This window comes from Oncorhynchus nerka, linkage group LG28 (assembly GCF_034236695.1).
Source record: "Oncorhynchus nerka isolate Pitt River linkage group LG28, Oner_Uvic_2.0, whole genome shotgun sequence".
Taxonomy (NCBI): Eukaryota; Metazoa; Chordata; class Actinopteri; order Salmoniformes; family Salmonidae; genus Oncorhynchus; species Oncorhynchus nerka.
The window spans coordinates 71,745,971-71,773,847 of NC_088423.1; the positions used below are offsets into that span (position 1 = coordinate 71,745,971).

The window sequence follows — 27,877 nt, forward strand, 5'->3', positions numbered from 1 at the left end:
AGGTGAAGGCAGGATTCTATCCCTCTTAAAACCTCTCAGCAGTACAATGACTAGAGACATGTGGATCTAGGTGAAGCCAGGATTCTATCCCTCTTAAAACCTCTCAGCAGTACAATGACTAGAGACATGTGGATCTAGGTGAAGCCAGGATTCTATCCCTCTTACAACCTCTCAGCAGTACAATGACTAGAGACATGTGGATCTAGGTGAAGGCAGGATTCTATCCCTCTTAAAACCTCTCAGCAGTACAATGACTAGAGACATGTGGATCTAGGTGAAGGCAGGATTCTATCCCTCTTAAAACCTCTCAGCAGTACAATGACTAGAGACATGTGGATCTAGGTGAAGGCAGGATTCTATCCCTCTTAAAACCTCTCAGCAGTACAATGACTAGAGACATGTGGATCTAGGTGAAGGCAGGATTCTATCCCTCTTAAAACCTCTCAGCAGTACAATGACTAGAGACATGTGGATCTAGGTGAAGGCAGGATTCTATCCCTCTTAAAACCTCTCAGCAGTACAATGACTAGAGACATGTGGATCTAGGTGAAGGCAGGATTCTATCCCTCTTAAAACCTCTCAGCAGTACAATGACTAGAGACATGTGGATCTAGGTGAAGGCAGGATTCTATCCCTCTTAAAACCTCTCAGCAGTACAATGACTAGAGACATGTGGATCTAGGTGAAGGCAGGATTCTATCCCTCTTAAAACCTCTCAGCAGTACAATGACTAGAGACTTGTAGATCTACGTAAAGGCAGGATTCTCTCCTTGACTTTTTAACTGTTAAAGTGATTTAGCAGACCACATCAGACCAGGACAACCTGTGAAACACATTTATGGAGGAAAAGCATAGACCAAAAGACAGTGGAGCGCTTACATGGTCAAGCCATTGTCCTTTTTACATACAAGAACAAAATGAGGTGTGATAATTTATCTCTCACGACTGTGACATCAACGCAGAGCTATGATTTTCAGGGGTTAAAACACTCTCAAGCAGAGGTCTTGAAAAGCTCTCGATGCATAACATTACTTTGAGGTTACAGAAATGACACCTAGGAAAGAACTTTGAAATGATTTATTGGATAAAGGAGAAAAGAGGGTGAAGAGAGGGGAGGAGAGGGCAGGAGATGGAGAAGGAGTTGAGAAGGACAAACACATTCCCAGCACATATTCTCCTCATTACGATTGAGGGGTGAGCCGATCACTCAATTATTGGCTGCCGTCACAGGCTAATATTTCTGCCTGTCAGGCCTGATTCAGGCTCAGTTTTGGTCAGAGTTCTTCTGATGGACCTCATTTCCTGTTAAGCAGAACCAGAAGGTTTTGTGAAAAAGGCGACACCTGATCCTGTGTCCAGGAGATGGGAAATACTCTAGCAAGACCCAGTGTCTGCCAAGGCACACTCCACACCTCCCCATGGCTTCCAGGCTGGTGGGGGGCTAAGGGCCACTAGTTTGTCCTGCACAGGATGGGGGGTAGTAGACTGATATGGGTAAATGTCTATGCAAAAAACTATTTCTCAAGTAACAATTTTGCTAGGACTGTCTGAGAATGGTCTGAGTGGGGAGGGGAAAACTGAAAACTAGAGGTTTGGAACGAGAAGTTTGGAACTCTCTTTGTTATTGGTCAATTAACCAATTCACCGCATGGTGATGTCACCATGGAAAGCTGAAATTCCCACCCATGCAAATCTACTGATTAGAAGGTCCTGTGTAGATTGTATTATTTCAACCAGCAACTATCAGAAAATAACACTGATTACATTTTTCTTTACACTTTTACAGTGTTAGTTTCATCAGCTGTTGTACAACATGATACAAAACACAGGATAAACAGAATTTTGACTGCACTAAAATAGTGTTTGATAATAGCATGTATTATTATTAGTCTGATACATTTACAAATCCTGTATAACTCTATCCATAAGCAGTGTCCAGTAAGAGGTCAGCACTGCCAGCACTGACCCTCAGAGCCCCTCCCACAGACCTGTGTGTCTGTAGGTCACATGACAGAGTCTGATAAGGTCTTCTTTCCTCTGACATTCCCGTCTATCCCATCAGATTCCCTGGAGGTGGGAGGGATGCCTGCTTTAAAACAAGGCCTCACCCAGCCGTCTTCAATTTAAAAAAGGAACCCGTCTTTGCGTTTTAAATGTTTTATCCCGTTCGCCTTCCCTCGGATGCCCCTCACCCATCATTTCTCCTGACAGATGAGATTGAATTAGTTTGACCTGTCCTCGCGGCTCTGGCGTGATTTGGCTTTGACATTGATAGGGGAGGAAGACATTGTGGCACTGCGTGGATGGAGATCCAGGGGAGCTGGGGAGAAAAGGGGGGGAGCTCACTGGGCTAGGATGTGGATGTAGGATGTGGTAGTCCTGTGGTTTTTAGGCCTGACAATGAGAAGAATCCTTAGCCTCATGGTGTACCCTGTTATTGTCCCAGACTGGCTGTCAGAGGTTAGCCCTCAACAGCAGAGAAACCTGCTCATGTGTAAAGCAGCCCTGCTTAGCCATACTATAATTTGTTCCTTTGATACAGTTCAGAACAGTTTACCTACAATTCCAAATGTAACATGTTCCCAAAACCTCAAAAGGTTTGATAGCAGTGACAGTCCTGGCAAAGGATCCAGAACTCTTTGTTCCAATTCTCAACAAATCATTACACTGCATTACTTTAAATACCGTGTGTGTGTGTGTGTGTGTGTGTGTGTGCACGCGCCTGGGGGAAATGGTGGTTTCATGGCATCTCATTATGGGTTTGGAGTCTTTAGGACTTTGTGTTAATGTGACAGAGGTGAAACACCACAGTCAGATGGGTTGGTTGGCAACAGGATGCCCTGAACAGCCCAGCATAGGATTAAAAGCCATGATGGAATGTTTGGTAGCGTGATTTCCCTTCCATCTTCTGCTCCTCATTTTCTACCTTTGTGGTCTCCAGGGCCTGTGCCAACTTCAAACCAAACAACCATTTAAGAGCCATGTTTTTCATTTAAACAATGTCCGTGGTTACATAGAAATGCTATGTACAACCATGCCTTTTGTAGTCACTTTGGCTTCAGTTGTCTAACCTTCGTACCCTTGATTCACTGCAAATGTTGAAAGCAGATCCTAAAGAGCTTAAGAAACCCCACAGAGACATGAGTGGGACCAGGCCTCAACCCTCTACATGGCATCACCACCCAGCTAGAGCCATCCAGTCATACAGAGCGACAGATATTCTATCCAGCAGAGCTCTAATCTGCCTGTAGGGCCTGAGTGGGAGTGAGCTCTGATACATCAGGGGCCTTTTCTGGATATGTACAGGGCAGACAGGGGTAGAGAGAGAGAGGAGCGGCAGACAGGATCCTGTGGAGCTGTCACTCAGATCGAGGCCTACATACAGACCCCCTCTACTCACTGTGGCCTGACAGGCTATGTGAGGAGCAGTTGGCATGATAATTAACTATTGGGCCCCTACATTTTGTAACGTGGGGCCTGTTCCTCCAGGCCAGGGGAGTGTAAGATTGGGAGCTCACCTTGCCCATGGCCAGTGTTAGACTCAGGCGCTAACCCAATTTCACACTTGCAACTTGGGCTGTTACAATGCTACATGTGAGTGTGGGTGCCATCTGGTCCAGGGCTGGGGAGGAAGCGGCCTGGCTTTTCACTCTGATCCGATTAAGGTGCTTTTAATTCATTCGGGATGTACCCTTGCGTGTTAATTGGCTCAGCATGGCCGATGAATCAGGCTCCTTGCTCTAGACAGGATGGCCCCTGCCTCCAACTCTCTCTCTCTGGGGCTTCTCAGAAACCCTTTACCCGCTTTCCTAGAACCCCATCATGCACCGTAGTTAATTCAGCATGCATGTGGTATGAACACACACGTTCACAGCACACTTCTCTTTTATAATATTCAGTTCAATACTCAAATCATATTCCAATGAAAATCCTTAAGGAACTTTCAAGAATTCAGTAAGGCTCTCAAGGACTCCGCCCACCCTCTTCATCCCTATTTATAGTAAAACAGACAGCAATTCAATCAAATCTTCTAAGACTGGAGCTCACTAAAGGTCACAAGGCAATAATAACAGCGTACTCCTTTATTAAAGGAAACTTCCAAAGGGGAGCGCATGCCCTCGTGTGTCACACCGTTCCTGACTGGGGCTGGATAGGAGGGGGCCCCACTATCAAGGTCCTCCCTTGTTATTTCAGTTTGGTTTCTCACAAAAAGCATCTCGTTTCATAAAGTCCTCCAGCATTACAATCAAACCAATATGGTACAACCATGTCACGTTTGTGCATGCAAACCTTGCAAAGACAAGAAAAATACAAAGAATGCATTGGAAATGTGTTACTGATGCAAAAGGCCCTTTCCTGTTAATATTGTAGGGTGAATCGTAATGGCCCACTAACCTCTGTGACTCCTGTGCATAAAGTAAGGGAACAGCTTGGAGCCTACTGCATGCCAAAAACTACAAATAATAACACTGTGAATATGATACCTACTCTAACACTAAATCAATGTTACATTCATAAGTCTGATGTCATGCTGTACAGTTGAGATATACAGGTGAAGTCGGAAGTTTACATACACCTTAGCCAAATACATTTCACTTTTTCACAATTCCTGACATGTAATCCTAGTAAGAATTCCCTGTCTTAGGTCAGTTAGGAGCACCACTTTATTTTAAGAATGTGAAATGTCAGAATAATAGTAGAGAATTATTTATTTAAACTTTAATTTTTTTTCATCACAGTCCAAGTGGGTCAGAAGTTTACATACACTCAATTAGTATTTGGTAGCATTGCCTTTAAATAGTTTAACTTGGGTCAAACGTTTCAGGTAGCCTTCCACAAGTTTCCCACAATAAGTTGGGTGAATTTTGACCCATTCCTCCTGACAGAGCTGGTGTAACTGAGTCAGGTTTGTAGGCCTCCGTGTTCATACATGCTTTTTTAGTTCTGCCCACAAATTTTCTATAGGATTGATGTCAGTGCTTTGTGATGGCCTCTCCAATACCTTGACTTCGTTGTCCTTAAGCCATTTTGTCACAACTTTGGAAGTATGCTTGGGGCCATTGTTCATTTGGAAGACCCATTTGCGACCAAGCTTTAATTTCCTGACTGATGTCTTGAGATGTTGCTTCAATATATCCACATCATTTTCCTTCCTCGTGATGCATCTATTTTGTGAAGTGCACCAGTCCCTCCTGCAGCAAAGCACCCCCACAACATGATGCTGCCACTCCCGTGCTTCACGTTTGGGATGTTGTTCTTTGGCTTGCAAGCCTCCCCCTTTTTCCTCCAAACATAACAATGGCCATGATGGCCAAACAGTTCTATTTTTGTTTCATCAGACCAGAGGACATTTCTCCAAAAAGTAAGATCTTTATCCCCATGTGCAGTTGCAAACCGTAGACTAGCTTTTTAATGGTGGCTTTGGAGCAGTGGCTTCTTCCTTGCTGAGCGGCCTTTCAAGTTATGTCGATATAGGACTCGTTTTTACTGTGGATATAGATACTTTTGTACCTGTTTCCTCCAGCATCTTCACAAGGTCCTTTGCTGTTGTTCTGGGATTGATTTGCACTTTTCGCACCAAAGTACGTTCATCTCTAGGAGACAGAACGCGTCTCCTTCCTGAGCGGTTTGGCGGCTGTGTGGTCCATGGTGCTTATACTTGCGTACTATTGTTTGTACAGATGAATGTGGTACATTCAGGCGTTTGGAAATTGCTCCCAAGGATGAACCAGACTTGTGACGGTCTACAATTGTTTTTCTGAGGTCTTGGCTGATTTCTTCTGATTTCTCCATGATGTCAAGCAAAGAGGCACTGAGTTTGAAGGTAGGCCTTGAAATACATCCACAGGTACACCTCCAATTGACTCAAATGATGTCAATTAGCCTATCAGAAGCTTCTAAAGCCATGACATCATTTTCTGGAATTTTCTAAGCTGTATAAAGGCACAGTCAACTTAGTGTATTTAAACTTCTGACCCACTGGAATTGTGATACAGTGAATTATAAATGAAATAATCAGTCTGTAAACAATTGTTGGAAAAATTCCTTGTGTCATAATGACTCCAACCTAAGTGTATGTAAACTTCCGACTTCAACTGTATGTGGTAGCAGGTTCCTGGCCTATGGTTGGCTACAGGAGTTACTACATCTACTTGGATCAGAGTGAGTCGTCTCTTGGCCTCCAGGTTGCTCATTAGAAATCATAGAACAGCCTGTCCCAGCAGCCCTCTGAAAGGTCTCTTTCAGAGTCACAAAGTTAGGACAACTTTACAATGTTGAATATTGTTCTAATTCTAGACATTCAATTACATAGCATTGTTTAAATCATAGAGATCATACTAAATTACTAATGAAATGTATCATTCTTATTCTATGGTTTAAATATTCCCAATGTAATGTTAATGGGGAGCTAACATAGCTACCATAGAATGAGCTAGTGTCATGTAAATGCATCATAATGATGAAACCTCATTGGTCCAACTCTCTAAATACATGGCTCTGGTCTCGTTGTGCCATGTGTGATCGAGCTCTGGTCTCATTGTGCCATGTGTGATCTGGCTCTGGTCTCGTTGTGCCATGTGTGATCAGGTACAAGATCATTTGCCTTTCATTCTCACATCCTCATTCCAATAGTCATCCAAACACATGCAAAACAATGACACACACAGACACTTGTAGCACATTCTCAAGGCTGAGAGCTGCAAACAGCACACACAAGCACTAATAATTAGAAATCCAAGCTTCTCAATGACTTAATTTTCAAATGAGTGCCCAGTACTAATACACAATGCACTTGAGTTCCAACATCAGTCAAAAGGAATTAAAAAGTACTGATGTTCATAACATACTTCACTTGGAGGTATAATTTTTCTCATCCTTAATCAACTTGAATTAGTCACAAACAGCCACTTCTAATTAAGTGAGATCCTGCATTCGTTCCTTAATATGTTTTAATTAATCATGTCCAGAGAGCGTCCCTACCAGGGATCTAAATATGAAGGATGACACATCTCAGGGCATGGAAGATTTAGAAGACTCTCAAGAGATCGGACAAGATCACACTTTTTATGCATGAATTAAAATAATGACGATGCGAATGATGTTTTCAGATTATTATTACCCTTAATAAGATACAAATGTGAAGGATAAGGTTTGATAATAATAGATATTATGGAGAATACTGCTAAGCTATGGCTGTGTAAGGTTACTGTATTTCAACTCTACACAGTAAATACAGAAGAAAGAATAAAGGATGAAATGTTCATGGTTGGTACAGAGAGTGCAGCTATAATAGTATCAATGTATACAAATCAGTCATGGCAGGAAAGGCCTTCTGATTTGAGCTAAATGTACAAACCGCTATTTACTGTTCAACATTCTCTCTCTGTATGTAAACACTCAACTTTTGCACTCATCTGCACTTTTCATTCATACAATACAACCGAATTCAAACAAAACACGCAAGGATGAGGCACACAAGTCATGCATTTTATGCTCATCCTTTTTTAATGTATCACAATGAGCAAGAAACATACTTGATGAAATATTTTCAAAGGAGTATATTCAATTACCATCTACAATCAACTTAACTAGGACAACAAGGTTTTTGTGACAAAAGTTTCTTTAAAAGTCTGAAGTTCCATGTGGTTGTATGTATGTTAGTTTCCATGTAATTTGGTACAGTTTGGAAATCTTCATCATATAATTACAGTAACAAAAAAGCTAACAAGACTACAGTATAGAAAAGACATCAAGAACAACATTTTTGGTTTAACTTGCTCTTTTTTGTACATTGCAAGGCTGTTTTTTCTACCCTCAGTGGGCTGCCTGGAGCCACGGAGCCATGCTTGTGAGGCTCGGAGGAGGAATAATTCAAGGAAACAAAAAGAAAAAGAAAATGCATTTAAAAAAACTTTGTGGCACCAGGAGTCACAAAAGGAACAGAGAGAGCTCCAAGTAACAGTTCATCTTTGAAGTTGGAGCAAACAGTTTTGTTTGGTTGTTTGTAAGTTTGGTTGTTAATTTTGGTTGATTCGCTTTTTTTGTGTGTATCTGCCTCTTTAGGAATGACAGCCTAGAAAACCCTTCCCCTTTCTCTCTGGCTCATTTCTCTTTTTGGTTGGTGTGATGAACAGAGAGAGGGGCGAGCCGCCATCTGACTGGAGAGCTTATACTTGTCCATCAGCGAGACAAGCAGGAGGAAATGAAACAGGTAGCAACAACATGAACCGGGAGAAATGAAGCGAGCATCTCTGTCCATCCCGTCCAGAAGTGCGGAAACATGTCCGTAAAAGAGCAGAAGCCGAGGCCGAGCTGGAGAAGAGAGAGAGACAGACAGAGCCAGGAAGCAGCTGGAGCCACTATAGTTCAGCTTCTTTATCTAATGTCTTTCCTCTCTGTGTCACATGTCCACTGGTTCCAGAGTCCATTCCCATCTCAGAGATGTAAGCAAATATGGTTGTGATATTAAAGCCGCCTTGAGCCGGCCTTTGGCTCCCATGCCCAGTTTTGGTGTGCCCACAGCCTCCCCTGTCCTCTCAGCAAGATCTCCAAAGTTTCCCAGAGTTCATTTCTTCTTTTCATTCCTTCTTTATCATTTCAAACAAAAAAAGTTGATGTCTTGTTTTAAATATATCTATATCTGTATACATGTTCATTTTCACAGTGGGCAAAAGATGACCTCTACAGCAAAACCTTGTCTTTTTATTTCTTTGTAATTGTCCATGAAAATCAAGTATTCCAATGTGAGTGAAAGAATCTCAGTTATCTATTGTTTTGTGCCACAATAAAATATACACTTATCTGGGGCACAAATTGTAATTTTTATTTTTGTTTTTAACTGCATAAAGCTTTGGCCACATTCATATATTCAATCAAAATAAAAACTGCTCAGTGCTTCGGTATCATCGTTCTCCTCTTTTTGATTATTGTTACCTTTAAAATTCAAATTTTCTAAAACTTCACAATTTTATTCATAATCCAGCTTTCGGTTCAGTACGTTTTGGTGCGTAAATAAAGGTACAGTATAAAATAAAATGTATAAAAACTCAAAACTGATGCTGGCTCTTATGAAACACACTCATACGCACACATACAAACTCACACACACAGTCCATGCTGGCTGAATCTGTTGTGAAGAAGACCATGACCGTCTTCCACGAAAGAGCCCAAAACAAAGATTACACTTTGTCAAAAAAGACAAACAAATACACCATAAAGTGGCCAGGTCATAGAATAAAGTTTTTTTTTTTTAATTCAGCAATTGAAATTAAAGCTAGTGTTAATTTATATGAGGAAAAGTAATATACAGAAACTAAAATAACATACAAATAGTTATAAGAAAATAATAATACATGTCTGACATCTGAAAACCAAAATAAAGCAAACGCATTCAAGAATAAACTGTACAACATTAGAATTCTCAAAAAGAATCATATGAACAATATTCTAGAGAACATGATTAGAGGAGTGGCAAGCTTGCAGACCAAATCAACCCAATTTCAACAGCATGCGTAAGGAAGTATTAACACCAAATCACATTGCTCTGCAAGACGTAACACTTTTAACACACTTCCTAGATTGCAGCTTTGTATGAATTATGGCAAATACACTTGCTATACACTAGTGGCCGAAAACCAGTTATTCACAAATTTAAATATGCCTTGGTTTTGGTGTAAAGGAATTAAATAAAAGTTGTTAATCTATGAGAGAGTGTGGATAATTAAGCACATCCATTTCCACTGCAATAAGATGTAGCGAGTGACCTCTTTGGACATGAAGGCATGACATACCTCTTAACTGCAGTATCTGAACACAAGGGACATCTTCAAAAAAACTCCTGCTTTTTCCAAACTTATAACGCTTTGGAATGAAGACGTCCCGTAGAAACCTGTAATCAACATCGTGCGTGAAAATGGTTTAAAGCCCTGCAGACACCTGGGCCAAGTCACAACTGGATGTGCCAGAAAGTTGGGCCAGCACTCCAGACTTATCAAAACAGCCATTATTTCCTTCTGAGAAATGTAAGTTGAGAGGCATGATGATGTAACCTAGGAGACGCATCAGTACCAGATGTATCATATACATGTATTGGTAACCACTATTACTTCCTGATCAAGTGAGTAACAAACTTAACTGGAAGGAGGGGTTCTTATCAACTTTCCATGCCAGACACAAAATGACAGATCAGGTAATTTTGTTTAGCAAACAGAATGTAACTTTACTACACAACAGCTTACAGTCACCTTAGAAATGAGAAAAATATGTAATAATAATTCAAATGATTAAAATTAAATCAGTCCTTGCTTAAGAAATAAACTAAAAAAACGTTGATGTGATATTTGGAATGCACTGTTCTTTACTAATGTTATATATAATTGGCTTTAAACATTGGTCTGTTCAAAAAGAAAATCAGCAAAAATGTCCTTTGGAACATATATTCACAGTCTTCAAAGTTCCGTTTTTGCAAGAAAAAGAAAAAAAGATGTCGCAGAGGCAGGAAAATGGTTTATTGTTGTTTTAGTTAAAGCTTAGCCAAAAAGCAAAATGAGCATGCATCTAGCTAGGTATTCTTTTTTCAAAATTCTACATTAGCAGCAAAACGTATGTCCTTGAAGACCAGACCTTATACATTTTCTTTAAAAAAAAAAAAAACTTTTTGTGAGTAACAGAAAAGTTCAAACAAAGACTTATAACCTCTATCTTACAACTGCAATGGCTCTGTAACACTGCTACTCCACAATGCAAGGACAAGGTTCCTTTTTTGGTTTTTGGTATTCTTGGTATTTTACGTAAAAAAGCCACCTGTCTGCTTGCAAAGAAGCAAAAACGGCAACTCTGATGCGTACTCATTTATTTTAAAACTTTGTTTTCTTTCCTCTAAAAACAGCAACAAATTCTCAAGTATAAAGAAGCCTCTTTTCTCATCTTTATGCACCAATGGTGAAAGTGTTTAGTCTTTGGATTTTCTTTTTGTTTTAAAGCGTGGAAATTATTATTATTATTATTTTTTCATTTTCTTCATCTATGACAACAACAACGTAAAGTCTAAATGAAAATAAAGCCGAAAAAATACTGTAGCCACACTACATGAAGAACAAAAGGCCTGCTTCGTAGTGCACGAGGAGGAGTAACTATCTTCATATCTACAAATGCAGGGGACAAGAAAAACAAAGTGAGGAGAGAGAGGAACAAGTAAAGTGAGAATTATGAGTCAGACAGAGTTAAGTGCACAAAGGTAACAGAAATAAAATTAAATATTGTTTAACATTTCACCCCAGGTCTTTTTTTCTTTTTTGGTTAGAACCATACCAACCAAAACAGAGAGAAAAAAACATTTTGAAAGAGAGGATCCTGCCTAGTGGGAGAGTGGCAGTTGGGTGAACGTTAGCCAAGAAGCCGAGAAGAAGACAGAAATAAAGTTCAGGTAAGTTACTGCTCCATAATCTAGTCTATCGGAATGACCAAGACAACATCAAATGAAGCGCCTTAAAGTTGGACGATACAAAAGCTAAATGTACAAAGTTTTTTTTCAATCTACCATACTGTTTAAATTCATTTCCAATGCAACAATCTACTTAACACCAAAAATGTTCATATCTATCATAAATACAGAAAGTTTTTGAATCAAAGAAATCTTTTTTTATCCCCCATCAACATGTCTCCAATGCTCTCCAGATTGCAAATTTCCCCCTTTAAGAGTATTTCAAATGTTTAAAATCAGCAGATCAGCTACCCTTTTAAATGCCCAGAAAGCTATGCCTTTATGATATTTTCACTCATTTTAAAACTTTCTGTCATTAAAATCAATTTCTGGAAAAAAATAAAATAATAATGTTTCTCCTGTTTGGAACGAAAGGTGTAAAACAATGAATTTCTGTAACAGAAAAACGTCTGTGAGCTGTTGACCTGAGAATAAAATAGACATTACATTATTCTTTTTACTTTTGCAAGCCATTGGTATTTGAATGCTTTGATAGCAGAAAACTGTTAGACTATTCTCCCATACAGTACATACTGGCTTTTTGTGACTGTGCTATTAAGTGGAAATCATTACACAAACAAGGGACAGCTTGTTGACTTTGTCAAAAGGGTTCTTGGGCCATTTAACAACTTTGAGGCAGTCCAGCATTCCTCCATCATTACCCAAAACTTAATTGCAGTGATCTTTCTATTCTTATACATATAAATGTATATATTTCAGTTGAAAGAAATGAAAACCAGCATGTTGATATGGGAAAACAATCCACTAACATTTAAATTTTTGGTTACAAGCTTTGGAATTGCAGTTAGTCTTTACACATCTTTTTCTGAAATTGTTTTGTATACTTTTAAACGTATTTTAACATCGCTGCTTTTTTGTTTGTTTTTCCCATTTGTGTTTTTTTTTTGTCTTTTGCGTTTTTTAAATATTGTCCATAACCGAAAGCTCTTTTACAATCTGATGGAGTCCGTTCCTACACTAGCAAGATTACTACTACAACTACTACTGTCTTTGAGACAGCCGGGCTGTTGCGGCACCTCTGCCGTCCTGCCCAGCCTGTCTGCTGACTTCTGACTGCTGTCAGAGTCAGACTCGTCGGTAAAGACGTCTGTTGGTATCGAGGTCTGAACTCCTGAGGTGCTCAATGAACTTGAGGTAACCGTTGAAGGTGAGGATACTGGAGGAAAAGAAGAAGAAGTAGAAGAAGGAGTGGCATTGGGCTTCCCAGCTAAAGCTCTGGAGAAAGGGGCCTGGGGCCAGGGTTTGCCGGCAGCTGTGGTGTTGAGTGGGGTGGCAGAGGAGGAGCACAAGGATGAAGAGACAGAGGAGGACGGCATGGTGGCTGATGTCGTTGGCGGGGGAGGGGGGGTGCTGATGAGATGAGTGGCAGACTGCGAGGTAGATGCGGTGTTAGGATCGGGGAAGCAGGCTGAAGAGTGAGGTAATAAACTAGTAGCGTGCTCTTTGGCATTTCTGGCTGATCGCTTGATTGTTCTGTGTTTGTGCAAAGCCGAATCCAGGTGTTGACTAAGCGCTTTGTCCCCATCCAACGTGGTGTCGCAGGCCAGGCAGTCGTAGAGGCTGCCCATCCTTGCACCTGCGCCAATGGGGACACGCAACAACACCTCTTGCAAGTTTGCCACAGACTGACCGAAAAAGCAGATAGACTTCAGGTGATTGACGGCCGCTTCTTCCTTGCTGAAGACTGCTTGACATTTGCGACACGCCAGCCTGTACTGCACCTTGGGGACGATGTATTGGTCTAGAAGGGGGTCTGCAACTTTGCCATCCATCTCGTTCTGCTTGGAGGGTAGGTTATTGTGAGAGGAGAAGGAGGAAGAGATCTCTCTGTGGGGGTTGCCTTTCTGCTCCTCTGTTTTCGCTGGATCTTTGGCAGATTCTTTGCGGTCCCCCGAAGGTTGAGGGGGTACTGGAGTTTGGCTTGCTTTGGGTTGCTGGATCTGCTGAAGCTGCTGCTGCTGCTGCTGTAGCGCCTCCTGCAGGCTCTGCTGATATTGCTGGTAGTGCTGAAGCAGGGACCCTGGGGACAGGCCCATCAGCGCTTGGGACAATGTTGGGTTGTAGGGGAACATGCTTTCCATGCCGTACATTGGCTGCAGATAGCCGCCTTGGAGAGTCCCAGGTATCTGCGGGGCGTAATACGGGGAAAATCCAGGCATGAAGTAGGGCAGGAACTGACTAGTCAGTAGAGCTGTAGGGTCTGATGCCAAGGCAGCCTGCAGGGCCTGGAGCTGGGCAGGGTCTACCACATACTCCATACCCGGCGTGGGCATGGAGTTGGCAGGCACAGCTGCATCTTGTTTTTCTTTCTTGGCGCTGGCAGCAGAGGTGGATGGGGCTGGGGTGCCTCCAGTGGAGGATGGCGTTGAGGGCTTCTCTGTCTTCTCCTTGTGGTGGGGCTTCTCCTTCTCTCTTGACCTCTCAGCATTACGCTCTTTGGGGTGTTCAGGGCGGGAGCCTGACTGGGTTGTTGTGGTGGTGGAGGTGGAGGTGGAAGTAGGGCTGGAGTGGGCGACAGATGTGTTGGCCTGTGCTGGGCTGGGTGATGCCAAGGAGGAGGAGGAGGGAGGCTTGTTGGGTAATCCAGACGTAGGGAGGCTGGGTGAAGGAACACTGGCGCCAGGCATGTTCAGGAGGTTTGGAGGTTTGGGAGGAGTTAAAGCTAGAGGATTTGAAACAGAGAAATGGGAGAATTCAGAGTTAGAGGGGGATTCAAGACATTAGTTATTCATAGATGCATGTATGTGTTTTTCTAAGTAAGGTGTTCTAGAGAGCTACTGTACGCACTAATTATTGGAGCTCAGTGCATTAATAATAACTGAGCCATTCTTGAAGAGAAATGTTTTTCACCAGAGGTAATTCCTTAGATTGCTTTTGATGACTCAACGTTAGCCAATCAGAAACTCTGCCTTTCCAGGAAGGCCCATAAAGAAGAGGTCTCAATCACAATATTTACTAGAGTTAATCAATCAAGATGCAGCTGGGCAATAATAAAGAAAACAACAGACAAACTGAGGATTTAGTTACATCTTAAGATAATACAGACTCGTGTCTACTACTTCAAACATGTGCAAATGGTTTCTTTACATAAAGTATGACACTGACCTTTAAACAAACTTAGGAAATCTTAATCAAAACATGTAATTTAAATGATAATAAGGCCAAGTACTACTAATGTTCCCAAGGTCAAAGAGGTTTGAGAAGGAAGTGAGCTATTATTATTCATTTGAGGACTTGTTTAATGTTCTCTAACTGAATGGTAACAGTTCAAGTAGCTCATGAAGTTGACAGCAGATGTCTGGAGATGTTCATTCTGATTTTATATTGTATTTGTTGGTTGTAGCAGCGTCTCTCCAATAACGCAGGCCAACACTGTCAAATGAACGGAATGAAGGACTTTTACTAGAATGCATGACTCATTATGAAATACAACGTGATGTAAAACATAACATGCTTACAGGTGCCTGGCAAATCCAGATTAAAACGGAAGGTTCCTTCACACTGTTACATTGTATTACATGTAGAGTATGTAGTACAATGTGAATATTTCCAGATGACAGATTGATTGATGACAAGGGTATTTATTCTGAAGAAGGTCAAAACGTTGCCTACTGGAAAACGTAGGAGAAATTCAGAGCCCTATTTAATCCAGAAGTGCTTACTAGTTTTCCCAGTTAATACCTAGTTAATTGTTTTACTTGAATGAGACCCTCAGACTAGTACAGCACTTCTTTTCAATTGTGGATATTACAAAATATTAAATTTGATCCAAGAGGGCTTCATTGGTTTAAGACAATTCTGATGAAACAGTGATCTTTGTGACGTCTAAGCGATGAAATACCTGAGTTTGATGAGTTAAAGCCAGGTAGGGAGGTGCTTCCGACACCTGGCAGAAGTCCAGGGGGCATCCCTTGCAGATTTGAATAGGCAGACTGAAGGTTCAGGGCCTGCAGGGCGGGGCTATCAAAGATCCCCTGCTGCTGCATGGCTTGCTGCTGTGCCAGTCCCAGGACCTCATTGGCTTTCTTGATGCGATCCATCTCCTGCTGGGCCATCAGCTGGCGAACAGTGGCTGGGTCAAAGTACTCCTTCTCCTTGTCCAGTTGGCTCCCAATGGTGTCCTTTACCTTGGTGATGTGTTGCGCAGAGAAGATGTGATCTCGCACAGAGAGGCGGGCACTGTACTTGACACTGCACAAAGTGCACTCCGTCTTCGGCCCCTCGTAGGACGTGTGGTTGATCCCGAAGTGCTTAGCCATGCTGAGCTTAGCCTTTTTCTCCTTGGCGCGAGCATTCTGGAACCACACCTGAACCACCCTTTTTGGAAGTCCGATGTCATTGCCAAGTACCTCACACTCCAGCATGGTAGGTGTCCTGTAGTCATTGAAGCAGGACTTGAGTAGCTTCAGCTGGAGGTTAGTCATCTGAGTTCGGAAGCGCTTTTGGCCAGGACGGTCTCCACTGTCGATGCTCCTGCTGCCGGAAGCTCCGGGGCTTGGTGAGCAGGGATCAGCCAGACTGGAGGTCTCACTGTAGTCGATTATATTCTCATTTTCATAGTCTCTAGCATAATAGCTTGTCGCAGGGCTCACCAGTCCTGATGACATCTGGTCGTCATTTTCAAGAGAGGGGGCTGTACCCACAGACTTAGACAGGTAATCACCACTATTTTGACCATGCTTTTGATCAGCACTGTCATTGTCAGCATTGGCCTCATCACCAGTGGTGGTATCTGTGATGGCCGTATTTACTGAAGAACAGTCGTCATTATCAAGTTTGTTCTGGTCAAAGCTAAGATTGACAGAGGACATAGATGGACTCTCAAAGTCCTCCATTCCTCCTTCAACTTTAATGGATGAAGGGCTCAAAAGGGCCCTGGGAGATAAGTCCATATTTTTGCTCACTGGTGACAGAGAGGAGCATTGTCCATCATTGTTAGAAGGTGCAAGCTGGGAATAGCTGGAGATATCCAGAGGATCCATCTTCATTTGCATCCCTTCCTCAGTGAACATGCCAGCGAGAGCTAGGTTGTAACCAGCACGTTTGGCTTCATGCCAATGGCGGGAACGGATATGCGCCTCTAGTGCAGTTTTCGCCTTGAAGAGAGCACGACAAAAAGGGCATCGCCGGTGAGCTTGGGCAGGCCCTACAGCCCGAAACTGACCCTTCCTTTCCCTGGCTCTGGTATTTTGGAACCAAACTTGCACTACCCTCTTCTTCAGTCCCACCTCATGAGCGATGTGGTCAAGCATTTTACGAGTGGGGTTTGAGTCCAACAGGTATTTCTGGTAGAGGATCTCCAGCTGCTCAGGTGTGATGGTAGTCCTGAGGCGCTTGTCTCTTTGTGGCTCCTCCCCACTGTTGGTGCTGTCATTCTCTCCTGGGCTAGTGCCTGCTTTCTCCTCCAACTTCCTCTTCAGGGAGTTCATGGTGGAGGTGGGTGTTGATGGAGAGGTGGCAGAGCTGCTTGGGATCTGTGGCATGGCCCCAGAGAGGAGTTGACTGGCCAACAGGGGATTGCTTGGATCGAACAACATGAAGGGCATATCCATTGGGCGGTCCAAGAACTGAGGGTGGATGAATTGGTTTTGCACAGAGAGGAAGTGGAGTTGCTGGTGCTCCTGCCAGTGCTCAAAGGATGGGAAGCCAAGCTTGCACTGCTCACACTGGTATTGGATCATTTGCTGTGCCAGCTGTTGCTGTGATGCAGAGCTCATGTGAGGGTTGGGGACCATGTGGGAGCTCTGAGAAGCTCTCTCAGCCTGGGTTGTCTGAGAGACTGAGGGACCACAGTCACGTTGCTGCTGAGAGAGGGAAGGAGAAGAATGCTTGTTTGTCTTTGGGGCTGTTTGTGGCTTCTCATCTCGTGCTTCTCTTCTCTGATGTTGAGTCTCAGATTGGGGCTGATGCACAGTCTCCTGTTTGATGGTGGTCTGGTGCTCACGTGGATCTGAGGACATTTCAGCCAAATGTTTGGGCTTCTCATCATAAGAGTTTGATGTGTTAGCTGGTGAGGCTTCCTCCTTCTCAGAGGATGAGAGGTGGGAGAAAGCTGAGGTGGAGGGAGGGAGAGGGCAGAGGCTTGAGGAAGAAGGCATAGGGGTGTGACAGGAGGACCCAGAGGGGGTGTAGTATTCATGAGAAAGATCCATAGAGTCCTCGTTTTGGCTGTCGTATTGCCCGTCATCGTCTTCATCTTTGTAACACAGCTTCTTTTGGTGCTTTATGAGGTCAAATATACGCTGGAAAACCAGACTGCATTTCTTGCACTGGTAGTTCAGATTGGTGGTGCGAATGTAACGGTCATTGGACAGCTCTCTTCGTTCACCATCTTTACTTCCATCCCCCTGGTTTTCATAATTCTTGCGTGCCTTCTGACGAGCATTTTGGAACCACACCACAATGACACGTGTGGGGAGGCTCAGAAGGTTGGAGAGCTGTTCAAATTCATCATCTTTGGGGTAGGCGTTAGCATCAAAGAAGTCCTGAAGCACCCGCAATTGGTAGTCTGTAAACCTTGTTCTTGAAGATCTTTTACTCCCATAACACTCCTGTCTTTGAGGCTCAGGGGAAGGGGGTTTAGAGTCAATTTTGGTATCCTCCAGAGTGGTAATGGGTGGGTTGTTGAAGTTGTAGGGTGAGTCTTTGTTGCGCTGGCGCTCCTTGAAGAGGGTGTTGCGGAACCAGTGTTTGATGACTTTCTGGGGCAGCCCTGACTTATCTGCCATCTCTTTAATCTGCTCCTCATTGGGGGAGTTGTTGATGTCAAAGTACTGCCGAAGGACCCTAAGCTGGTCATCAGTGATACGTGTCCGGGGCCTCTTATTCTGCTGCTGCTGTAGCATGGCTGGTGTAAGCTGCTGTTGGTAAAGCTGGGCCAGATCGTTAGCCAGTGACTGTGACTCCACAGATGACATCTGGGAATGCATTTGAGATGGCATAGACTGTAGAGACATTGACTGCATCATGAGTGGTGAGAAGAGGGGCATATCCATTGGCATGGACATTTGAGCCATTTGAACAGGAGGCTGTGGGGTCGACACAGTTGGGGGTGTGATGGATGGAGCAGAGACAGGAATATTTGGTGTTGGGGCTCTCTGCGGAGGGGGTGGAGGTGGAGGAGGAGGAGGAGGAGGAGGTGGAGGAGCAGTTGGAGCAGCCTCTGGTGTCTGGGGTCTGAGTGGATACAGTTTGTCATACTGCTCTCTGTATTCCTTGGCAAATCTCTCCAGGGAGCGGAATGGGAAGAAGGCCTGGTGGATGTGCTCCTGATGACTCTTCAGAATCAGTATGTTGGAAAATAGTTTTCCACAGGCCTCACATTCCAGCTTCTCCAATCCCTCGATGGGGTCCACCACTCTCGTGATCCCACCAGGCGTGCTTGTTCCAGCTGGTCCAGGCCCTGCTGGCTTCTTCTGAGCTTTCTGCTTGTTTTCATTGTATTGAATCACTAGCTCAAACCCAAAGTTCTCCAGAAGAGCTTTAGTGGCATTTCCACGAGCATCTGATGCAATCCTTGGTGGAGGAAAGCCAGGATCGTGGTTGGAGTTCATTGCAGTCTGTTGCATCTCCTTTTTTTCGTTTGACTTGTTGTCAGAGCTGTCTTTTGTGACATGTTCCTCATTTTTCTCTCTTAGGTCTTTTTCTCTTTGTATTTCCCTTTCTCTCTCTTGCTTCTCATTGTGGGCGGCAGCAGCCTTCTGCTTTTTCTCAGCCTGGTGAAGGAGATTGGCACTCTGCTGAAGCAAAGCCATCTGGCCCTGGGCCTGAGAATGGGCTTGGGCCTGCTGTTGTTGGTGCTGCTGCTGAAGGTGGTGGTGCATCAGCTGCTGTTGCAGGCAGCTCTGAGCCTGAGCCTGCTGGGCAGAGTTCTTCAGGTCCTCCAACAGAGAGTTGGCAGTGGAGCTTGACAGGCCAAGTGCAGAACTGTTGAGGTTCATCTCTGGGTTCAGTTGGAATTCTGCTCCAGGGATGTAGAAAGGGAAGAGCAGCTGCTGTTGCTGCAGTGAGTGAAGAGCATCAGTTGTCATGGGAAAGTGCTGCAGAAGTGCTGGGTTGAAGAGCTGGGACTGGATGAGGGCAGCTTGTTGCTGGAGCTCTTGTTGGAGCTGGGCCTGGGCTTGGGCTTGGGCCTGAGCCAACTGCTGTTGTTGTTGTTGCTGTTGAAGCTGCTGCTGCTGCTGCTGCTGTCCCCTTGCAGAGAGCATGTCTGCAAATTTCTTCTTTTTTGATTCATGGTTTTCAGACGGTGACGGATGACAAGTCATCGAGGAGTTCCCAAGGCTTTCAATGCTGTGAGACTGGCTCATGTGGTTGCCTCCAAGAATACTCTGTGTAGTCTGAGCCCCAGAAGAGCTGTGGTTGCTAGAGCTGGTTGTTGAGTTAGAAGCTGTGCTTGGGCTTGGAGTTGAAGTGCTGATGGAGGATCCACCGCCACTAAATCCAGAGCCACTGCTGGAGCTGGTGTTTCCTCCTGCTGCTTCAAGCTTGGCTGCTCGGGCCTTGGTCTGGTGGAGGACAGAGCGCATGTGGATCTCTAGAGTAGAGCTCTGGCTGTAAGCCACGTTGCAAGTGTTGCACTTGAATGGTTTGTTGTCAGGGCTGCTGGTGGGCTCTGGTTGACCAGTGGTGGACTCCTGTAGGGCCCGCTTGACCTTGTGCAGGTGTGAGACAGAGTTGTAGTGAACCAGAAGGATGTTCTTCTGTGTGAATGACTCTTTGCACACCGTGCACTTGAAAGGACGAGATGGGTCCAGGAACTTCTCCATAGTAAAGTTAGGACCTTTCCTGAATGGCAGGGCACGCTTGGGCTCCGATCCAAAATCTTCTAGCAATGAGCCAGAGTCGCTGCCTGTTGGGCTTTGCTTCTCCTCTTGGTCACTGTCATCTCCCTCTTTGTCATCTTCTCCCAGTCCTCCGTGGTCCTCTCCAAGTGATGGATCTCCCATGACCATAAGGTCTCCGTTCATCAGTAAGCCTCCGTAGAGCTGTTGGATGTCAGCCTCACTCAACTCTAGGTGGCTGGTCTCCAAATGTTTCTTCAAGGCCTGCAGGGTCCTGAAGCTGCGTTGACAGAGGCAGCACATGGTGGCTGCTCTGATGACGTGGTACTGCGAGTGCAGCTGCAGTTTCTCCACCGTCTTGAAGGCCAGGCTGCACTGGTTGCAGCGGTACTTGTAGACATGCCGGTCCGAGACAGGCAGCTGAGGCCTTTTGTTGTGAACCTCGTTGAAGTGCACCTGGAGGGAGTTAGAGGACTTGAAGACCTGGTTACAGCCTTTCTTCCAACACAGGAATCCTGTGTCTTCCCTTCCAGACTGCTGATCCTCCAGAGGTGACTTGCGAGCTTCAGTTATTTCTGTAGGCAGTGAGACCCCTTTCTCAGGCTCAGCATCTGATGGTTCTGTCAATAAATAAAGCGAAAGAAAAAATGGATTAAAGAGGCTCCCACATAAGCAGAGTCTTTGTGCAAGAAAATGTAATTTCAACAGAGGACATCTTATCTCTACTTAGGAGTCCTTGACGCATGTATAATTTCAGAATCCCCAGGGAGGGGGTAGTTGCAAAACACAGAAGTAATAACTAATTCAGACTCCTGCAGATGCAGGGATCATTCTTTTTCCTTTGTTGTCAATGATGGCCTTGGCATGATCCCCTGCATTTTCATTACATTTTTCAAAGGGAGACTGGGTAATGAGAACATTGCCATCGCTATCCTTCACATTTAAATGAAAGGAGGGACAATTAAAGCATAGGTAAAAACATGGTGCTATACTGACCGGCTTGTTTCTTGATATCTTCAGAGCTGGAGTTAGCCGGGGCCTGTGGGGTACTGCTTTGTGTCTCTCTATCTGGGCCTGGTACTGGTATGAACATGCTTTCTGGCAGAACCTCTGATGCCGTCACCTGGAAAATCAAACACAAGACACGTCCCATGTTAGTTACTGTCTGGTCCTATTATACAACTGAGTTTCTGTAAGCTCACAAAAAGATTGTGTTGTTATATATTCTTTCCATCTAAAACTTCACACATATTTTCCTGATGGAATTGATAGACGTCTTAAAAAAATCGTGGAAACCCTTGCACAAGGTTTCTCTCTCACATGCACTCACACACACATGCACAAATAATCACATTACTTTTGACTTTATTTGCCATCCCTGGAATTTGCACTTTGATCACTGCTGGTGTTTTGTCATGCGAATGGTAAGTTCTGCTGCAGCCAATTAGTGAGACGGCCTGAAAAGCCTACCTTGGCCAACTGAAAAGCTTATTAGGCCACCTAATTAAATAATTATTCCATGAAAAAAGCGCATCCAAATAAAATCAAATAAAATCAAATGTTATTTGTCACATACACATGGTTAGCAGATGTTAATGCAAGTGTAGCGAAATGCTTGTGCTTCTAGTTCCGACAATGCAGTAATAACCAACAAGTAATCTAGCTAACAATTCCAAAACTACTACCTTATAGACACAAGTGTAAGGGGATAAAGAATATGTACATAAAGATATATGAATGAGTGATGGTACAGAGCGGCATGGGCAAGATACAGTAGATGGTATTGAGTGCAGTATATACATATGAGATGAGTATGTAAACAAAGTGGCATAGTTAAAGTGGCTAGCGATACATGTATTACATAAAGATGCAGTAGATGATATAGAGTACAGTATATACATATACATATGAGATGAATAATGTAGGGTATGTAAACATTATATTAGGTAGCATTGTTTAAAGTGGCTAGTGATATATTTTACATCATTTCCCATCATTAAAGTGGCTGGAGTTGAGTCAGTGTGTTGGCAGCAGCCACTCAATGTTAGTGGTGGCTGTTTAACAGTCTGATGGCCTTGAGATAGAACCTGTTTTTCAGTCTCTCGGTCCCAGCTTTGATGCACCTGTACTGACCTCGCTTTCTGGATGATAGCGGGGTGAACAGGCAGTGGCTCGGGTGGTTGTTGTCCTTGATGATCTTTATGGCCTTCCTGTGACATCGGGTGGTGTAGGTGTCCTGGAGGGCAGGTAGTTTGCCCCCGGTGATGCGTTGTGCAGACCTCACTACCCTCTGGAGAGCCTTACGGTTGTGGGCGGAGCAGTTGCCGTACCAGGCGGTGATACAGCCCGACAGGATGCTCTCGATTGTGCATCTGTAGAAGTTTGTGAGTGCTTTTGGTGACAAGCCGAATTTCTTCAGCCTCCTGAGGTTGAAGAGGCGCTGCTGCGCCTTCTTCACGATGCTGTCTGTGTGGGTGGACCAATTCAGTTTGTCTGTGATGTGTACGCCGAGGAACTTAAAACTTACTACCCTCTCCACTACTGTTCCATCGATGTGGATAGGGGGGTGTTCCCTCTGCTGTTTCCTGAAGTCCACAATCATCTCCTTAGTTTTGTTGACACCACACTCCGAGGGCCCTCACCTCCTCCCTGTAGGCCGTCTCGTCGTTGTTGGTAATCAAGCCTACCACTGTTGTGTTGTCCGCAAACTTGATGATTGAGTTGGAGGTGTGCGTGGCCACGCAGTCGTGGGTGAACAGGGAGTACATGAGAGGGCTCAGAACGCACCCTTGTGGGGCCCCAGTGTTGAGGATCAGCGGGGTGGAGATGTTGTTGCATACCCTCACCACCTGGGGGCGGCCCGTCAGGAAGTCCAGTACCCAGTTGCACAGGGCGGGGTCGAGACCCAGGGTCTCGAGTTTGATGACGAGCTTGGAGGGCACTATGGTGTTAAATGCCGAGCTGTAGTCGATGAACAGCATTCTCACATAGGTATTCCTCTTGTCCAGATGGGTTTGGGCAGTGTGCAGTGTGGTTGAGATTGCATCGTCTGTGGACCTATTTGGGCGGTAAGCAAATTGGAGTGGGTCTAGGATGTCAGGTAGGGTGGAGGTGAAATGGTCCTTGACTAGTCTCTCAAAGCACTTCATGATGACGGAAGTGAGTGCTACGGGGCGGTAGTCGTTTAGCTCAGTTACCTTAGCTTTCTTGGGAACAGGAACAATGGTGGCCCTCTTGAAGCATGTGGGAACAACAGACTGGGATAGGGATTGATTGAATATGTCCGTAAACACACCAGCCAGCTGGTCTGCGCATGCTCTGAGGGCGCGGCTGGGGATGCCGTCTGGGCCTGCAGCCTTGCGAGGGTTGACACGTTTAAATGTTTTCCTCACGTCGGCTGCAGTGAAAGAGAGTCCGCATGTTTTAGTTGCGGGCCGTGTCAGTGGCACTGTGTTGTCCTCAAAGCGGGCAAAAAAGTTATTTAGTCTGCCTGGGAGCAAGACATCCTGGTCCGTGACGGGGCTGGTTTTCCTTTTGTAATCCGTGATTGACTGTAGACCCTGCCACATACCTCTTGTGTCTGAGCCGTTGAATTGAGATTCTACTTTGTCTCTATACTGACGCTTAGCTTGTTTGATTGCCTTGCAGAGGGAATAGTTACACTGTTTGTATTCGGCCATGTTTCCGGTCACCTTACCCTGATTAAAAGCAGTGGTTCGCGCTTTCAGTTTCACGCGAATGCTGCCATCAATCCACGGTTTCTGGTTTGGGAATGTTTTAATCGTTGCTATGGGAACGACATCTTCAACGCACGTTCTAATGAACTCGCTCACCGAATCAGCGTATTCGTCAATGTTGTTGTCTGACGCAATACGAAACATATCCCAGTCCACGTGATGGAAGCAGTCTTGGAGTGTGGAATCAGATTGGTCGGACCAGCGTTGAACAGACCTCAGCGCGGGAGCTTCTTGTTTTAGTTTCTGTCTGTAGGCAGGGATCGACAAAATGGAGTCGTGGTCAGCTTTTCCGAAAGGAGAGCGGGGCAGGGCCTTATATGCGTCGCGGAAGTTAGAATAGCAATGATCCAAGGTTTTTCCAGCCCTGGTTGCGCAATCAATATGCTGATAAAATTTAGGGAGTCTTGTTTTCAGATTAGCCTTGTTAAAATCCCCAGCTACAATGAATGCAGCCTCCGGATATATGGATTCCAGTTTGCAAAGAGTCAAATAAAGTTCGTTCAGAGCCATCGATGTGTCTGCTTGGGGGGGAATATATACGGCTGTGATTATAATCAAAGAGAATTCCCTTGGTAGATAATGTGGTCCACATTTGATTGTGAGGAATTCTAAATCAGGTGAACAGAAGGACTTGAGTTCCTGTATGTTGTTGTGGCCACACCACGTCACGTTAACCATGAAGCATACGCCCCCGCCCCTCTTCTTACCAGAAAGATGTTTGTTTCTGTCGGTGCGATGCGTGGAGAAACCAGCTGGCTGCACCGATTCCGATAGCGTCTCTCCAGTGAGCCATGTTTCCGTGAAGCAAAGAACGTTACAGTCTCTGATGTCCCTCTGGAATGCTACCCTTGCTCGGATTTCATCAACCTTGTTGTCAAGAGACTGGACATTGGCGAGAAGAATGCTAGGGAGTGGTGCACGATGTGCCCGTCTCCGGAGTCTGACCAGAAGACCGCTCCGTTTCTCCCATTCCAATAATAAGGACCAGAACAGAAAAGAGGCATTCTGGGTAATATAAGCACTATCATTTTGGGGAAATATTCTACATCTTTCAACCCCGCATACGTCACAATATAGTGGTTTAATGTCAATTACGTTAGAGTTATTTCAGGTGCATTAAGAATACAAAATTAGAGCTACTATGGATAAATCCAAACATGAACAGGTTCAATAAAGATGTATGAACAAATATGCAACAAAATGATGTTTCAGGAGGAATGCTATGCATTTTCCACTATACAATGGTTTAATTTGTTTCTACCATTTTAATTAGAACATTTCAAGGAGCAATGAATATTGATTAAAAATGTGCAGAGAAGCGGCCAGGTTTTCTTTGCTCTCAAAAGGTTGAAGTCAATCATGGGTGAATGACAGCCACCTCCCCCCGTATTATCTCCCCCCACCACTCTTCCTCTCCCATATCTCCCCCTCATAGCCCCTCTTTCCCCTTAAAGAAATACAACAATTCATCAAATGCACTCATTAAGCGGGTCCTATTTAACAATAATCGGTAATTGAGATTGAAAGAGGTCGGGAGTTGAGGCACTGTCTGCGTCACCTTCCTTCAATTAACTCCCCAAATAGAATAATAATCCTCACTCCCCACGCCGCATTTCAATTCACAGTACCCCAACCTAACCCAACCCACTCCACCCTTCTCCCTAGTCCCCACAGTCCCTCCCCACCCTTCTCCCTAGTCCCCACAGTCTCTCCCCACCCTTCTCCCTAGTCCCCACAGTCCCTCCCAACCCTTCTCCCTAGTCCCCAGTCTCTCCCAACCCTTCTCCCTAGTCCCCACAGTCTCTCCCCACCCTTCTCCCTAGTCCCCACAGTCTCTCCCCACCCTTCTCCCTAGTCCCCACAGTCTCTCCCCACCTTCTCCCTAGTCCCCACAGTCTCTCCCCAACCCTCTCCCTACTCCCCAGTCTCTCCCCAACCCTCTCCCTACCCCCACAGTCTCTCCCCACCCTTCTCCCTAGTCCCCAGTCTCTCCCCACCCTTCTCCCTACTCCCCACAGTCTCTCCCCACCCTTCTCCCTAGTCCCCACAGTCTCTCCCCACCCTTCTCCCTAGTCCCCACAGTCTCTCCCCACCCTTCTCCCTAGTCCCCACAGTCTCTCCCCACCCTTCTCCCTAGTCCCCACAGTCTCTCCCCACCCTTCTCCCTAGTCCCCACAGTCTCTCCCCACCCTTCTCCCTAGTCCCCACAGTCTCTCCCAACCCTTCTCCCTACTCCCCACAGTCTCTCCCCAACCCTCTCCCTACTCCCCACAGTCTCTCCCCACCCTTCTCCCTAGTCCCCAGTCTCTCCCCACCCTTCTCTCTACTCCCCACAGTCTCTCCCCACCCTTCTCCCTAGTCCCCACAGTCTCTCCCCACCCTTCTCCCTAGTCCCCACAGTCTCTCCCCACCCTTCTCCCTACTCCCCACCCTTCTCCCTAGTCCCCACAGTCTCTCCCAACCCTTCTCCCTACTCCCCACAGTCTCTCCCCACCCTTCTCCCTAATCCCCACAGTCTCTCCCCACCCTTCTCCCTACTCCCCACAGTCTCTCCCCACCCTTCTCTCTAGTCCCCACAGTCTCTCCCCACCCTTCTCCCTACTCCCCACAGTCTCTCCCCACCCTTCTCCCTAGTCCCCACCCTTCTCCCTAGTCCCCACAGTCTCTCCCCACCCTTCTCCCTACTCCCCACAGTCTCTCCCCACCCTTCTCCCTAGTCCCCACAGTCTCTCCCCACCCTTCTCCCTACTCCCCACAGTCTCTCCCCACCCTTCTCCCTACTCCCCACAGTCTCTCCCCACCCTTCTCCCTAGTCCCCACAGTCTCTCCCCACCCTTCTCCCTACTCCCCACAGTCTCCCCCACCCTTCTCCCTAGTCCCCACAGTCTCTCCCCACCCTTCTCCCTACTCCCCACAGTCTCTCCCCACCCTTCTCCCTACTCCCCACAGTCTCTCCCAACCCTTCTCCCTACTCCCCACAGTCTCTCCCCACCCTTCTCCCTACTCCCCACAGTCTCCCCCCACCCTTCTCTCTAGTCCCCACAGTCTCTCCCCACCCTTCTCCCTACTCCCCACAGTCTCTCCCCACCCTTCTCCCTAGTCCCCACAGTCTCTCCCCACCCTTCTCCCTACTCCCCACAGTCTCTCCCCACCCCTCTCCGTGCCTTTATTAATCCTCTACCATTTCAGGTTCTCTTTACTGCAATGGACCACCCTTCTTCTCTCCTATCACGCCACAATGGTCATCCTGGCTTTGCCTCTTTACTTAAATGTGTATGTGTGGGTGATAACATCAAACGAGGCTATACAAAATGAAAAGGAATAATGTCATTCAAATAGCTGTTTTGACCTTTACTATCTAACATGATATTCATATTCTTCAAAAAGAATCAGTCAAATCTTATCAACATTTATTTAACCTTAAGTCACCAGGAGTGATATATAAAGGCATAATGGATTCACCTAGTCATCTGAAACATAAAATAATCAAATGCCTCTGTCTATATTTGTGTATTTTAGCCTTTGGTCTGGCCTGTGCTTCTAAAAGGAACACACTCTCTGTCAGTCTGCAACTGGCAGTGTGTCCAGCAAATAGTGACAATGAGGACATGTCTGTGAACAAAGCATGGCACACAGCTCCAAACAGGTCCACTCTAGTCCTACACAAGGCTGAGTCCTCCTCAAGCAACAGCGGGTTTGCATAGGGCCCCGGGGTTAAGTGGAACAGTAAACATTCTCTAGTCCATCACTGTGTGATTAGTCTCATCAGAAATTCACTGGAAAATGTTCAGACATTTTCCTTCCTTTCTGTTTTCTTCTCCCTTCTCTCTCTCCTCCAAACAGAGAGTGGCAAA

General features: G+C 45.2%; 1 protein-coding gene across 1 annotated transcript in view; it reads right to left on the reverse strand.

Moving 5' to 3' along the window:
- Positions 1–7,483: 7,483 nt before the first annotated feature.
- Positions 7,484–27,877, reverse strand: part of LOC115112749 (zinc finger homeobox protein 3-like) — a 194,628-nt gene continuing 174,234 nt past the window's right edge. Inside the window, 3 exon segments of the mRNA XM_065013077.1 lie at positions 7,484–14,165; positions 15,345–20,906; positions 21,283–21,409. Coding sequence (XP_064869149.1) covers positions 12,433–14,165; positions 15,345–20,906; positions 21,283–21,409 — 7,422 coding nt within the window. The 3' untranslated portion in view covers positions 7,484–12,432.